Here is a 16,257-nt window from a genome sequence, read left to right as displayed (position 1 = left end):
CTGCTCTATCTTCAAGACTCTCTAAGTTTAACCACTCACATCCATCCTAGTCATCTTGCTATTTCATTATGTACCAAATCTTAGACTCACTGAAATGGAAAGACCCTTAAGATCTTTTAATCTAAGACTCTGGTTCTATAAATAAAAAAGCTGAGGCTCAGCCTGGTGAAGGACTTAACCTTGGTCATAGAGCTAATAATTATCATCAGAGCCAAAAACTGAAATCCAAATATTCTGACCCCCAGCCCAACACTCATTCTGCAAAACTGCCAACAGCAACATCTGCTCAATGAGACAAGTAATTATAATCTTGTCATTTATCACATATGTCATATTTGCTTCCAACCCCATACCTTTACTCATGCTGCTTCCTTGGCCCAGACAATCCCTCCTCTGACCTTTCAACTTCCTTATCTCTCAAGGTTAGTTGCCTAGATAGCACCCAGATGTTAAAACACAAATAAGTTATACTCTCGCATATTGCCTCTTACTAAATTGGATTTTTTCTTACCAGGTTGGACGTAAGAACCATTTGTTACAATAGCATTAAATATGCATTAAATTTTATTTGTTAAATAAATTAAGTAAAGCATTAAATATGGACATCTTAGGTATTCCTCACCCTTCAAAGTCTATACATGAGCCCCTAATGATTCTACCTGGCCCTGAAGGTTGAATGTACCTATAAACACTAATGTGTATAAGCAGTTAGTTGTCTCACATTACCCCCTATAAGTTCTTTTCTCTCTAATAATAATAAATTTATTTTTCAGATTTATTCAGATCCCTTAGAGAACAAATAATGTCTCATATTTCTATTTCTCAAACTTCCTACTTCAATAATCAGATATAGATTCATAGATTTTAAAAGGTTCAGAAGAAAAGAAAGAATGGGAACCAGTATTTATTCAGTATTTTACATACACAATTATTTTATTCTGATATACTCAAATAAAATTTCCTTTTTTATTTGGTAAACTTGCATTTTTATGTAGGAAATTTGAAATTTTACAGCTTATATATGGTTTGGGGTTTCATGCACACCAAATGCACACCAAACATCTATGAAATCTCCTTGAAAAAAAAAATGCTTAGTTTCCCCAATTATCGTGTGCCTACACTTTGCCAGTCAATTCTAATGGTGGTTGAGTGGAAAAGACTAACAAATAGCACTGAAAAGGGCACTTGTCTTTGTGTTAGATATATGGAAAAGCATGACATGTTAGGGAATATAACAGGGGCAGGGAAACTCCTCTCTCCAAATCTGCGGCAGCACTATGGGGCATGGTAAACAAAGCTCATTCACATGACGGATTTCAGTAAACAAAGGCATAAGACATGCAATAAAACCTAAGTGAAAGAAGCACTCTTGCAGATGCTGTTAGAGTATACACTGGGGTGACTGCTCTGGAAGATGACATAAAAGGCTTATCAAGACTTTACATGCACATAGCCTTTAGTATGACACGTCTACTAGTAAGATTTGATCTTTGAATCAACTGCAAAAGTATATAAAAATATATGAATGCAAACCTTTGGTTTTAATACAGAATTATAACAACAAAAACTAAAAATCATCTACATGTTTGGAGTAGAGTACTGCTTCAATAAATTATGGTACATTCACAGTATGGAATATTAAGCACCACTGAAAACAATCGAAATATCTGTATCTCTAAGACATATGTGTTTAACTGCAAGAAAAAGCAAGATACAGAACAAGAAATAAAGTATGAGCACATTTGGGTACATGTATGCATTCATGCCTGTATTATGTATGTATGTATGTATAAAGGGTTTGGGTTTTGTAGCTTCCTTTTTTTTTTTTTTTTTTTTTTTTTTTGCTTTGATTCCTATATAGATTCACAAGAAAATGTAAACAGTGATCGTACCTTTAAAAAAAGATTTGGGAGTTAGCATGTGTGTGAGTGGGTATGATAGAGAATTTACTTCTTATTTTCATACTATTTATATTATTTTTTTAACTATGTGCCTATTCATAGAAAAATGTAAATAAATGCTTTTAAAATTCTACAAATACATAAAATAAATACTAGTATACGAAGACTCATTGACAGATATTATTATCAGCCTCTGAAAATTATAAGACACTGAAGATATGAAAGTACTACCTCAAAAGCAGATGTTTAGAAAGTACCCAACTGTTCATTAGTTTTATCTTTAATGTGTTTAATCTATCAATGCTATTTTGCTTAATTAACTGGAAATTTGACTTGTAAACTCATAAAGGTAACAGAGAAAGTAAAGAATATTATTGATATTTCAAGCAAATTCCAAACATAATTTTAGTAGGTTAACTCAAACATAACTGAACCCCTTCCTCTACATAGTGAATGCAGCCACAGATGTAAATCAGCTTACTGTATTAAACTATTAAATTTAACTAATTACACTGGACATTGTAATTGGAAATGAGCCCCTAGCTGTCAGTATAATGTGGAATTCATCCTAAATGCATGTCTTTTCTATTATCCTGTGTGAATATTCTCTTTTTTAATGTTTTTATTTATTTATTTTGAGAGAGAGTGATAGAGAATGAGTGGGGGAGGGGCAGAGAGAGAGGGTGACAGAGAATCCCTCTAGCATAAGAGCCTGACATGGGACTTGAACCCACGAACCATGAGATTATGACCTGAGCCAAAATCAAGAGCCAAACGCTCAACCAACTGAGCTACCCAGGTACCCCATGAACACTCTTTAAAATAATTATATGTTCCAAACACTTCAAAACTCAAATCAGTAGTATAGTCCTTTGAAATGTCATTATCTACTATTGATCAAAGAAGTCCATTTGACTGAGGCAGCCATTAAACACTAGGAACATCATTTAACAGATATTTTTGGAAATCCAGGCATGTAAGGTGCCACATTCAAACAGCACCTATGTAAGTGTTGAGCACTTCTGGGGTTCAAAAATGGGAAAATCCCCATACGGAATGGAAATAATGGTAAAATCACTAGAATCAACATAGGCCTTAAGAGAAAACTGGAATTTGTGCCAATACAGAAAAGACAGAAGGTTGAATATTCGTGTTGTAGGGCAAGATAACAGAACTTCTGAGAAGGGACAGTAATAATTTTAGCAGCTTAAAAGGAAATGATACTGAGAAAAGGTAGCAAATATGTTTGGATAGGAGAGGTGATCTCAAATACTAAACTAAAAAATAAAAGAAATATTCAGCAGCCAATACTGATTAACTATAGGACTATTGGTACAGGCAGGATAGACCTAGCTATTTCCTTAGGACAACGGTTCTCAATCATGAGTGTGTACCACAATCACCAGGAGGCCCTGTAAAATATAGACTGCTCAGCCTCACTTCAGGGTATCTGATCCAGTAGGTCTGGAGTAAAGACCAAGAATTTTCATTTCTAACAAACCCTCAGGTTTGTTGATGCTGATGCTGTTGTTCTGGAGACCAGAGCTGAAGAACCACTATCTGAGAACAACTGAGAGCACATCAAATACCTTGTCTCTTCAGAGGGCATGACACAAAACACCAGAAATGCTGAGAAAAATGGCATCCTCACATAACTTGAGACAGGTTCAGGCCTTCCTAAGTCTGATCCAAGCAACCCTCACACTCAACTCTCATGGAACTGATCTATGAAATGCAACCAATGTGGACTTCTGGGGAAATGGTCCTTGGTCCATTAACCACCCCACCTCCCAGTGAGTCTGACCAAAGGAAACAGTTCTGTAACTAGACACAGACCTACACTTATCATCTTAAAACCAACCATGGACAAGATCATCACTTGATATGTCTTATTTAATTCCCAGAGTTCAATAAACTGTACCTATTTGACAAAGATTGTGTGACACCATGTCACTTCACCAACTGCAGTGTGAAAATGCATAACAACCCACATTAAGACCCCAAAACCAATACATGATGAAAGCCCATGAGAGGGTCACTAATGAGAATGTTCTAATAGCCCACTATCCCCAAAACAGTCATTATGGAGGTTGCCTGGTCACTTCTTTCCCCTTGAAATTTGTAGGAATACAAACAGTTGCCATAGGGAAAGATCACAGGATGCATATTAAGAAGCAAGATGCATTATTAAACCCTCTGGCTGTCAAGATATCACTGTGAGGTATTTTTTAGATGTGATAAACATTCAAATAGAGGAAGTTAAGATGGTGAAGAAGTAGGGGGACTGGGATTTCCCTTGTCCCTCAAACACTGCTGTATTGAGGTCATAACACTTGAAATACTCAGGAATACAGTCTTCAGAGTGACAGAAAAATCTCCACAGGTGGACGGAGACAGCTTGGCGGGACAGAAGTGCATGTCTGTGAATTGGGGGAGATAAAATAGCATAGGCACAGCGGGGAGGGAACCCCTTAAGTGGAGGGACAAAAGGGAGAGAAAGAGAGGCTGTCGAAGTGTGGTATTGTGTTACGACAAGAGAGAAACCTCTATGGACCATGGACTGGAGAATGAGAAATACAGAAAATACCAGTTTCTACTTTGCAAACAGCCTTAGGAGCTGAAGATCGGAGTTTTCAGGGTTGTGTGACTTTCTCCAGACCAAACCCCATACGGTGTGCATGCACCTGAGGGGTGGGAGCCAGCCCCGGGACACTGGGAGAGAACGGTCCCCTCCCTGGAGTACTGTACAAATAGGGTTTATTGCCACCCACCCCAAGGACAAAGACCCTGCAGGCACCAGCCAGAGGCCCTTTGTCAGCAGGGAGGAGTGGGACTACCCCAGAACCAGGCCCAGGTGGAGGAGGGATCCTTCCACACATGTAGTTTTGAATCCCAGCCCAGGGTCTGGGAGGCACGGGACACTATGGAGCAGGACAAGCCAACTGCCCACCCCTACTCTGTGAATGTTGCCTGAACAGAGTGATTTGAGACACTTGGTCTGGTCTGGGGAGGAAAGATTCGGGTGTCACCATTTTTCTCCCCATCACCCACATGGCGGGGCTTCAGGGAACAGGACAGCGGGAGGTGGACCCGCTTACACCAACCCCTGCCACTCCGTGTCTGGTTACTGCTTATCTACTGGAGCAGGACAAACACTGAGTGAACCAGATGGCCTCTCCTCCAGACCAGCACAGCTACCAGTCCCAGAAACAAACAGACAACTGTCCTGCAGTTTTGTATGTTACTCTGGTATTTTTTTTTCTCTCTTTGCTTTCCTTCTCTTTTCCCTTCTAAACCCTTTGGAATCAGGCTCATAGTTTCTGATTTTATTTTTGGCTAATTCTTATCTATATCTATATCCCTTTTTTTCTTTCTTTCTTTCTCTGTTATGTTGTTTGTTTAATCAGGTATTTTTACTCAATATTTCTTTGATTGTCTGCCTGGTCTTTTTTTCCCCTTTCATTTTTCTCTTTGTATGGAGTTAGGTCACCTGCCCTTTCCTTTTTTCAAGGCTTACTTCAAAGAACAAATCAAAGCATACCGGGAAGAAGGTCCAAACAATCCACCACTACCAGCAGTGGGATAGAGCAGCCAAATACGCAACAACAGAGTACATGCAAAACACTCCAAAAACACTTTATGAAGTGCCAGGCTCTAGACAATGTATGACCCCTTTTTAATATGGTGGTATCACAGGTTCAGGACACATAACAAGCTATTAAAACATGTAAAAGACAGAACCCTAACCAAAATGATGAAATGGAGGAATTCTTCTCAATGAAAATTCCAGGAAGAAATGACAGCCAGAGAATTGCTCAAAACAGATCCAAACAATATATGTGAACAACAATTTAGAATAACAGTCATAAGACTAATAGCTGGGCTTGAAAAAAAAAAGTATAGGAGACAGCAGAGAATCTACTGCTGTAGAGATTAAAGACCTAAGAAACAGTCACAAAGAATTACGAAATGTTGTAAATGAGATACAAAAAAACTAGCAGCAGTGACAATCAGGATGGAAGAAGCAGAGGAGCAAATAGGTGAAGTAGAAGATAAAATTATGGAAATGATGCAGATGAGAAAAAGAAGGAAAGGAAATTACTAGATCACAAGGGGAGAATTAGAGACCTAAGTGATCCAATGAAATGAAATAATAGCCATATCATAGGAGTTCCAAGTTAGAAAGACTGAGAGAAAGGGGTAGAAGGTTTATTTGAACAAATTATAGCTAAAAACTTCCCTAATTTGGGGAAGGAAACAGATATCCAAGTCCAAGAGGCACAGAGAACTCCCTTCAAAAACAACAAAAACAGGTCAACACCATGACATGATAGTGAAACTGGTAAAAATACAAAGATAAAAAGAGAATTCTGAAAGCAGTTCGGGACAAACAGGCCTGCACCTACAAGGGTAGACATAAGGGTTGTAGCAGATCTGTCCACAGGCCAGAAGGGAGTTGCAGGAAATATTTAATGTTCTGAAACAGGAAACATATGCAGCCAAGAATCCTTTATCCAGCAAAGCTGTCACTAAGAACAGGAGAGATAAAGGCTTTCCCAGACAAACAAAACTAAAGGAATTCATGACCAATAGACCAGCCATGCAGGGAACCCTAAAGGGGATTCTGTGAGTGGAAAGCAGCAAAGACTACAAAGGACCAGAGACATCACCACAAGCACAAAACCTACAGATAACACAATGCCACTAAATCCCTATCTTTCAATAATTACTCTGAATGTAAATAGACTAAATGCACCAATCAAAAAACAGGGTATCAGAATGGATAAAAAAATAAGATCCATCTATATGTTGCCTACAAGAGACTCATTTTAGACCTGAGGACATCTGCGATTAAAAGTGTAAGGATGGAGATCTATCATGCTACTGGATGTCAAAAGAGAGCTGAAGCAGCCATACTTATATTAGACAAACTAGATTTTAAAACAAACACTGAAACAAGAGATGAATAAGGTCATCATAATTAAGGGGTCTATACATCAATAAGAGATAACAATTGTAAATGTTTATGCCCCCAATGTGAAGAACCCAAATATATAAATCAATTAATCCCAAACACAAATGTATAGATAATACTGTGATTATACGAGACTTGAATACTCCACTTAAAGCAATGGACAGATCATCTAGGCAGAAAACCAATAAGGAAACAACAGCTCTGAATGACATATTGGACCAGATGGACATAACAGATATATTCAAAACTTTTCATCCAAAAGCAGCAGAATACACATTCTTCCCAAGTGCACATGGAACATTCTCCAAAATAGATCATATACTGGGTCACAAAAGAGCCCTCAGAAATACAAAAGAATGAAATCATACCATGTATATTTTGAGATTGCAAAACTTGAACTAACCACAAGAAAAAATTTGGAAAGCACAGAAATAAATGGAGGTTAAAGAACATTCTACAAAAGAATGAATGAGTAAACTTAGGAAATTAAAGAAGAAATTTTAAAAATATATGGAAGCAACTGAAAAATGAAGACATGACAGTCCAAACCCTTTGGGATGCAGCAAAGGAGTCCTAAGAGGAAAATACATTGCAATTCAGACCTATCTCAAGAAGTAAGAAAGGTCCCAAATACATAACCTAACTTCACACCTAAAGTAACTACAAAGGCAGCAGCAAAGAAAGCCCAAAGCCAGCAGATGATGAGAAATAATAAATATTAGAGCAGAAATAAACAATATAGAATACAAAAAAAACCAGTATAAAAGATCAATAAATCTAAGAGCTGGTCTTTTGAAAGAATAAACAAGTCTGGCCAGACTTCCCAAAAAGAAAAGACAGAGGACCCAAATAGATAAAATCATGAATGAAAGAGGAGAGATCACAACTAACACCACATAAATACAAACAATTATTAGAGAATACTATGAAAAATCATATGCCACCAAATTGGACAATCTGGAATAATGGAAACACCCACATACTACCAAAACTCAAAAGGGAGGAAATAGAAACTTTGAACAGACCCATAGAAAATGAAGAAACTGAATCAGTTATCACAAATCTTCCAACAGGGGCACCCAAGTGGTTCAGTCTATTAAGCATCCAACTTTGGCTTAGGTCATGATCTCACAGTATATGGGTTCAAACCCCACAAAGGGCTCTGTGCTGACAGTGCAGAGCATGGAGCCTTCTATGAGTTCTGTGTCTCCCTCTCTCTCTGCCCTGCCCCCACTCACGCTCTGTCTCTCTCTTTCAAAAATAAATAAATATTTTTACAAAATCAAATGTTAAAGAAAATTTTTTTTTAAATCTCCCAACAAAAGTCCTTGGTCAGATGGCTTCCCAGGGGAATTCTACCAGACATTTAAAGCAGCGTTAATACTTATTTTTCCCAATCTGTTCCAAAAAACAGAAATTGATGGAAATCTTCCAGACTCATTCTATGAAGCCAGCACTACCTTGACTTCCAAACCAGACAGAGATCCCAATACAAAGGAGAATTACAGGCCAATATCCCTGATGAACATGCATGCAAAAACTCTCAACAAGATACTAGCAAACCAAATTTAACAGTATATTAAAAGAATTATTCACCGTGATCAAGTGAGATCCATTCCTGGGCTTCAGGGCTGGTTCAATATTTGCAAATCAATCAATGTGATACATCACATTAATAGAAGAAAGGATAAGAACCATATGATCCTGTCAATAGACACAGAAAAAGCATTTGACAAAATATAGCATCCTTCCTTAATAAAAATCCTCAAGAAAGCCCTGAAAGAAGGAATATACTTAAACACATTAAAGCCATATATCAAAAGCCTACAGCTAATATCATCCTCAATGGGGAAAAACTGAGAGCTTTCCCCTGAGATTAGGAACACAACAGGGATGTCCACTCTCACCACTGTTGTTTAACATAGTGTTGGAAGCCCTAGCCTCAGCAATCAGACAACAAAAATAAATAAAAGGCATCCAAATTGGCAAAAAAGTCAAACTTTCACTTTCCACAGATGACATGATACTCTACATGGAAAACCCAAAGACTCCACCAAAATACTGCTACAAATGATATATGAATTCAGCAAAGTTGCAGGATATAAAATCAATGAACAGAAATCAGTTGCATTTCTATACACTAATAATGAAGCAACAGAAATAAATATCAAGGAATCAATTTCATCTACAATTGCATCAAGAACTATAAAATAAATACCTAGGAATAAACCCAAACAAAGAGATAAAAGATCTGTACACTAAAAACTATAGAATGCTTATGAAAAAAACTGAAGAAGACACAAAATAATGGAAAAACATTCCATGTTCATGGATTAGAAGAACAAATATTGTTAAAATATCAATACTACTCAAAGCAATCTACATATTCAATGCAATCCCAATCAAAATAGCACCAGCATTCTTCACAGAGCTAGAAGAAACAATCCTAAAATTTGTATGGAACCACAGAAGACCCCAAATAGACAAAGTAATGTTGAAAAAGAAAAACAAAGTTGGAGGCATCACAATCCTGGACTTTATCCTGAATTACAAACATGTAATCATCAAGACAGTATGGTACTGGCACAAAAACACACACAGACCAATGGAATAGAACAGAGAACCCAGAAATGGACCCACAAATACATAGCCAACTAATCTTTGCCAAAGCAAGAAAGAGTATCCAATGGAAAAAACACAATCTCTTTAGCAAATGGTGCTGGGAAACTGGACAGCAACATGCAGAAAAATGAAACTGGACCACTTTGTTATACCTTATACAAAAATAAATTTGAAATGGATGAAAGACCTAAATGTGAGACAGGATACCATCAAAATCCTACAGGAGAAAACAGGCAGCAACCTCTTTGACCTTGGCCGCATCAACTTCTTATTTGACATGTCTCCAAAGGCAAGAAAAATAAAAGCAAAAATGAACTATTGGGACCTCATCAAGATAAAAAGCTTCTGCACAGCAAAGGAAACAATCAACAAAACTAAAAGGCAACTGACAGAATAAGAGAAGATGTTTGCTAATGCCATATCAGGTAAAGGGTTAGTATCAAAACTCTATAAAGAATTTACCAAACTCAGGGGCGCCTGGGTGGCTCAGTCGGTTAAGTGGCTGACTTCGGCTCAGGTCATGATCTTGCGGTCCGTGAGTTCGAGCCCCGCGTCGGGCTCTGTGCTGACAGCTCAGAGCCTGGAGCCTGTTTCAGATTCTGTGTCTCCCTCTCTCTGACCCTCCCCCGTTCATGCTTTGTGTCTCTCTGTCTCAAAAATAAACGTTAAAAAAAAATTAAAAAGAATTTACCAAACTCAACACCCCCCCCAAAAAAAAAATCCAGTGGGCAGAAGGCATGAATAGACAGTTTTTCTCTCTCTCTTTTTTTTAATGTTTCTTTTTGAGAGAGAGACAGATCATGAGTAGGGGAGGAGCAGAGAGAGAGGAAGACAGAATTCGAAGCAGGCTCCAGGCTCTGAGTTGTCAGCATGGAGCCTGAAGCAGGGCTCGAACTTACAAACTACAAGATCATGACCTATGCCAAAGTCAGACGCTTAACTGACTGAGCCACCCAGGTGCCCTGACACTTTTCCAAAGAAGACATCCAGATGACAAACAGACACATGAAAAGATGTTCAACATCGCTCATCATCAAGGAAATACAAATCAAAACCACATTGAGACACCACCTCACACTGGTCAGAGAGGCTAACCTTAACAACTCAGGAAACAACAAATGTTGGTGAGGATGTGGAGAAAGGGGAAACTTCTTGCAGTGTTCATGGGAATGCAAACTGATGCAGCCACTCTAGAAAACAGTGTGGAGATTCCTCAAAAAATTAAAAATAGAATGACCCTATGACCCAGCAATTTCAGTACTAGGAATTTGTCCAAAGGATACAGGAGTGCTGATTCGAAGGGGCACATACACCCCAATGCTTATAGCAGCACTATCAACAATAGCCAAATTATGGAAAGTGCCCAAATGTCCACCATGATGGGTGGATAAAGAAGATGTATACACACACACATACATACATACATACATACATACATACATACTTACATACATACAAAATGGAATACTACCCAGCAATGAAAAGAATGAAATCTTGCCATTTTCAGCAACATGGATGGAACTGAAGGGTATTATGACAAGCGAAATAAGTCAGAGAAAGACAGATATCATATGATTTCACTCATATGTGGAATTTGAGAGTCTTAAAAGACGACAATAGAGGAAGGGAAGGAAAAATAAGATACAGAGTAGGAGGCAAACCATAAGAGACTCTTAAATACAGAGAACAAACTGAGGTTTGATGAGGGTGGGGGGGTGGAGTGGTGGTGAAAATGGGTATAGGGCACTTGTTGGGATGAGCACTGGGTGCTGTATGTAAGTGATGGATCATAGGAATCTACTCCTAAAGCCAAGACTACCTTGTATGTTAGCTAACTTAACAATAAAAAACAAACAAAAAAAAAACATTCAAATAATAGACTCTGAGTAAAGCAGATTAATCTCCATAATGTGGGTGGGCCTCATCCAATCAGTTGAAGGTCTTACAAGATAAAAGACTGACCTCTCCGAAGAAGACGGAACTTTGCCTGCAGAATGCCTCCAGATTCAAGTCTGCAACATCAATTCTTTTGTGAGTCTGCAGTCTACAAACCTGCCCTATAGATTTCAGACCTGTCAGCCCCCACAATTGTATGAATCAATTTCTTTAAAATTTCTTTTAAATAAATCTTTTATATACATGTACACACATATACATACACATATACATATACATATACATATACATATACATATACATATACATATACATATACATACAATTCATCATTATCAAGTAGGGACAAAGATTGTGAACAGAGAGTGTGTGACAGGACTGTCAGCTACTCCCATTGGTTCTGTTTCTCTGCAAAACCCCAACAAACACAACGCCCTCCAGTTCACCATCTCTATCCCTCACTTGATAATGATCAATTACCTTCATCTTTATAAAACAGAAGTCTCTAAAACCTAAGACATGCCAGGACTGATACTTGATGGATTTTCTTTCTGGAATTTCCCTGTACATACATAGGTATAGCTTTATCTCTAGTTCAAAAAGTAACACATGCTTACGGTAAACTAAGTAAATAGAAAAGACAATATAAAAGGCACCTCTAATCATCTAGTAATAACTACTCTTAACCTTTTAGTCTATGTCTCCACATCAAATTTAAGCTCCTCCTTAAATGACTATTAGATAACTGATTTTGTAAGGGGGGGGAAATATTTTTTTCTTCTTCATATTTTAGATTATTTTTTTTCAAACTATTCATCAAATAATTATCTTCAGTTGGAGAAATACCTCTTTCTAAGAAGACATAAACTATGTGTGGTATATTTGATGGGGTATTAAGATAAAAGGAGATTATTTTAGAAATTTTATTTGAGGGGCATCTGGGTCACTCAGTCAGTTAAGCATCCAACTTCAGCTCATGTCATGATCTCTCCGTCCATGAGTTCAAGCCCCACATTAGGCTCTGTGCCAACAGCTCAGAACCTGAAGCCTGCTTCATATTCTGTGTCTCCCTCTCTCTTGGTCCTTTCCCCACTTGTGCTCTGACTCTCTCTCTCAAAAATAAAATAAAAACATCAAAGGAAATTTTATTTGATAAAATCTTAAGTATGAAAACATTTATCAAGAAGATAAATCTTGTACTTTTCACAGAAGTAATGATCTTATTATAGCAATATTTGTAAATACCATAGCACCATATTTGTAAATACCAGCATAAAGTCTTGGACAACACTGGCCAGTCACAGAATATCAGTAGGTAGAATTGTTTTGATTCCCCTGTTGTGTGAGATATATGTAGTACAATAGCTGATTTACATGTATGCACTATGATATGTTTAAAATATATATGTACATATAAATGTGTTCAAAGAATATGCATTAAAATGTTTTTAAGATAAAAAAAAGAAAAAGAAAAGGTCTCCTTTCACTTTCAAAATGAAGATTACCCTTTAAAATGTATCAGACTTAATGACATTTGTATTCAATAGCTCTATATATAAACCTCAACCAGAAGCAACCAGCTCCTAGCCATTGAGAAAACACCTCTGCTGTGGTTACACAAACTATACAATCACACTGAATTTCCACAGTGAGCACAAACTAGAAGGAAGGGCCCAGGAACTGACATCTTACCAAGCATCCATCCTGATTCAAATGCTCTTTGGAATCCATACTAAGCTTCCTCTTTCTGTTGGGCTGTTTCATTGCCACTTTAGCACTCCTTAGCAAAGTGTTTTTCTGCAAAATAGTGCCACATAAAAAATTTAGGAGTTTTGCCCCTTTAGAATAACAAAAACAATCCCCCCAAAATTTTCTCATTAAACTTCTTCTAATTTGTTTCCATAAATACCCTGAAACTGAGGTGACATAAAAATTTCACTGTTGCTTTTATAGACACTACTATAATAATAAGTTAACGGGAAAAGAGATGAGTTTTCCGCCTCATCTAGAATTTATATCACAAAGAAAATAGATACTTTTCTTTGGTCTTACCTATTACATCATTTTTGCTTTGTTTTGTTTTGGTTTGGTTTTTTTGTTTTGTTTGCTCAGCTGATTTAACCAATTTGGATTCACTGCAATCTGCCTATTCAGATAGGCTGTACTCACACAGTCTGACCGTCCACAGGTGTCAAGGCAAAAGTATTCTTGGTGAGAGGACTTTTGTCATACAAGGCATAGCACAGCAATCTGGAACAGAGAAAATAAAAAAAAGTTTACCAAACCAATTTTTTATGACCACTCTTCAGTACACTAACAATTACAGTAGTAGATTAGTAGCAAAATTAAATCAGTAGTAAAAAACTCTCAGCAAACAAAAGTCCAGGACTTGAGGATTCACAGGTAAAGTCTACTAAACATGGAAAGTAGAGTTAATAACTATCCCTCTCAAAATTATCCCCAAAAAATATAAAAGGAAGGAATTCTTCCAAATTCATGCTATGAGGACAGAATTACCCTGATACAAAAACCAGACAAAGGCACTACAAAAAAGAAAATTATAGGCCAATATCCCTGATAAACACAGATGCAAAAATTCTTCAAAAAAATATTAGCAAACTTAATTCAACCATACATTAAAAGGATCATTCACCAGAAGTAAGTGAGATTTATTCCAGGGATGCAAGGATGGTTCAATATCTGAAAATCAATCACCATGACATACCACATTAACAAAATGAAGAATAAAAATTATATGACCATCTCAAAGATGCAGAAAAGCATCTGACAAAATTCAACATCCATTTATGATAAAAACGCCAAACAAATTTGGTTTAGAAAGAACATACTTCAACATAATAAAAGCCACACATGACAAAACCAGATTACTCAATAATGAAAAGCTGAAAGATTTTTATCTAAGACTAGGAAAAAGACAAGGATGTCCACTCTCACCACTTTCATTCAACATAGTACTAGAAAGTCTAGCTGCAGCAATAAGACAAAAAATAATAATTAAAGGCACCCAAATTGATAAGGAAGAAGTAAAACTTTCATTATTTGCAGATGACATGATACTATATATAGTTGGCCCTCAAACAACATGGGTTTGAACTGCACATGTTCACTTATATGCAGATTTTTTGCAATAAACAAAGTACAGTACTGTAAATGTATTTTTCTTCTTTATGATTTTCTTAATAACATTTTCTTTTCTCTGGCTTACTTTATTATAAAAACACAGGATATAATATATGTAATATATAAAACATGGATTAATTGACTATGTTATCAGTAAGTCTTCTGGTCAATAGTAGGCACCTAATAGTTAAGTTTTTTGGGGGGGTCAAAAGTTACATGCAAATTTTCAACTACACTGGGATTGGTGCCCCTAACCCCCACATTGTTCAAGGGACAACTGTACAGAATACCCTACAGACTCCACCAAAAAACTGTTACAATTAATAAATGAATTCTGTAAAGTCACAGGATACAAAATTAATACCCAGATATTTCTATACACTATGAACAAAGTAACGGAAAGAAATTATAGAAACAATCCCATTTACAACTGCATCAAAAATAATAAAATACCTAGTAAAACATCTAACCAAGGAGTTGAAAGACCTGAACTCTGAAAAACATAAGACATTGATAAAAAAAAAAAGAAGATGAAACAAGTAAGTGGAAATATATACCATGTTTGTGGACTGAAAAAATTAAGATTGTTAAAATGTCCATACTATTCAAAGTAATCTACAGATTCAATTCAATCCCTATCAAAATGCCAATAGTATTTTTCACAGTATTAGGACAAACAACCTTAAATTTATTTTAAACTACAACAGACCCTGGAGCACCTGAGCGGCTCAGTAGGCTGAACATCCAACTTGGGCTCAGGTCATGATCTCACAGTTCATGAGTTTGAGCCCCGCATCGGGCTCTGTGCTGACAGCTCAGAGCCCGGATCCTGTTTTGGATTCTGTGTCTCCCTCTCTCCCTGCCACGCCCCTCCTCACACTGTCTGTCTCAAAATAAATAAACATTAAAAATTTAAATAAAATTACAAAAGACCCTGATACTTAAAGCAATTTTGAGAAAGAAGAACAAAGCTGGAAGTATCACAATCCCAGATTTCAAACTACATTACAAAGCTTTAGTAATCAAAACAGTATGAAACCGACACAAAAATAGATGCATAGATCCACAGAGCAGAATATCCCAAACTTACATAGTAAATAAATGTGTCACAAAGAAGGCAAGAATATAATACAATGATGAAAAAACAGTCTCTTCAATAAATTGTACTGGGGAAGGAGGACAACTACATGTAAACGAATGAAAATGGACCACTTTCATTCACCATACACAAAAATCAACTTAAAATAGATTAGAGACCTAAATGTAAGACCTGAAACCATAAAATTCCTAAAAGGAAATGTAGGCAGTAATCTCTTGGACATCAGCCTTAGCAATATTTTTGCGAATCTGTATCCTCATGCAAGGGCAACAAAAGCAAAAATAAAAAAATAGCACTACATCAAACTCTTGCACAGCAAAGGAAACCATCAACAAAACAAAAAGGCTACTCACTGAATGGGAGAAGTTATTTTCAAATGATATATCTAATAAAGGGTTAAAATCTAAAATATGTAAAGAACACATACAACTCAACACCAAAAAAACAAATAATCCAATTAAAAACAGGGAGAGGTCTTGAACAGACATTTTCCCAAAGGAGACATCCAGATGGTCAACAGACACATGAAAAGATTCTGAACATCACTAGTCATCAGAAAAATGCAAATCAAAACCACAATAAGATATCACTTCACACCTGTCAAAATAGTATCAAAAAGTCAA

At 36.7% G+C, this 16,257-nt stretch overlaps 1 protein-coding gene across 7 annotated transcripts in view; it reads right to left on the bottom strand.

Annotated features, from left to right (window-relative positions):
• Positions 1 to 16,257, bottom strand: part of L3MBTL4 (L3MBTL histone methyl-lysine binding protein 4) — a 441,589-nt gene that overhangs the window by 345,081 nt on the left and 80,251 nt on the right. For 4 of the 7 annotated variants that reach the window (XM_042961811.1, XM_042961812.1, XM_042961813.1 and 1 more), the window contains 2 exons: positions 13,564 to 13,644; positions 13,087 to 13,191 (listed from right to left, as the gene is read on the bottom strand). In XM_042961811.1, coding sequence (XP_042817745.1) covers positions 13,087 to 13,158 — 72 coding nt within the window. In that variant the 5' untranslated portion in view covers positions 13,159 to 13,191; positions 13,564 to 13,644. Of the gene's footprint in view, positions 1 to 13,086; positions 13,192 to 13,446; positions 13,536 to 13,563; positions 13,645 to 16,257 lie in introns of those variants that run through there. The other 3 variants (XM_042961817.1, XM_042961816.1, XM_042961815.1) reach the window with 2 other exon arrangements.

This window comes from Panthera tigris, chromosome D3 (assembly GCF_018350195.1).
Source record: "Panthera tigris isolate Pti1 chromosome D3, P.tigris_Pti1_mat1.1, whole genome shotgun sequence".
NCBI classification, from domain to species: domain Eukaryota; kingdom Metazoa; phylum Chordata; class Mammalia; order Carnivora; family Felidae; genus Panthera; species Panthera tigris.
This window is presented reverse-complemented; position numbering and strand designations above follow the sequence as displayed.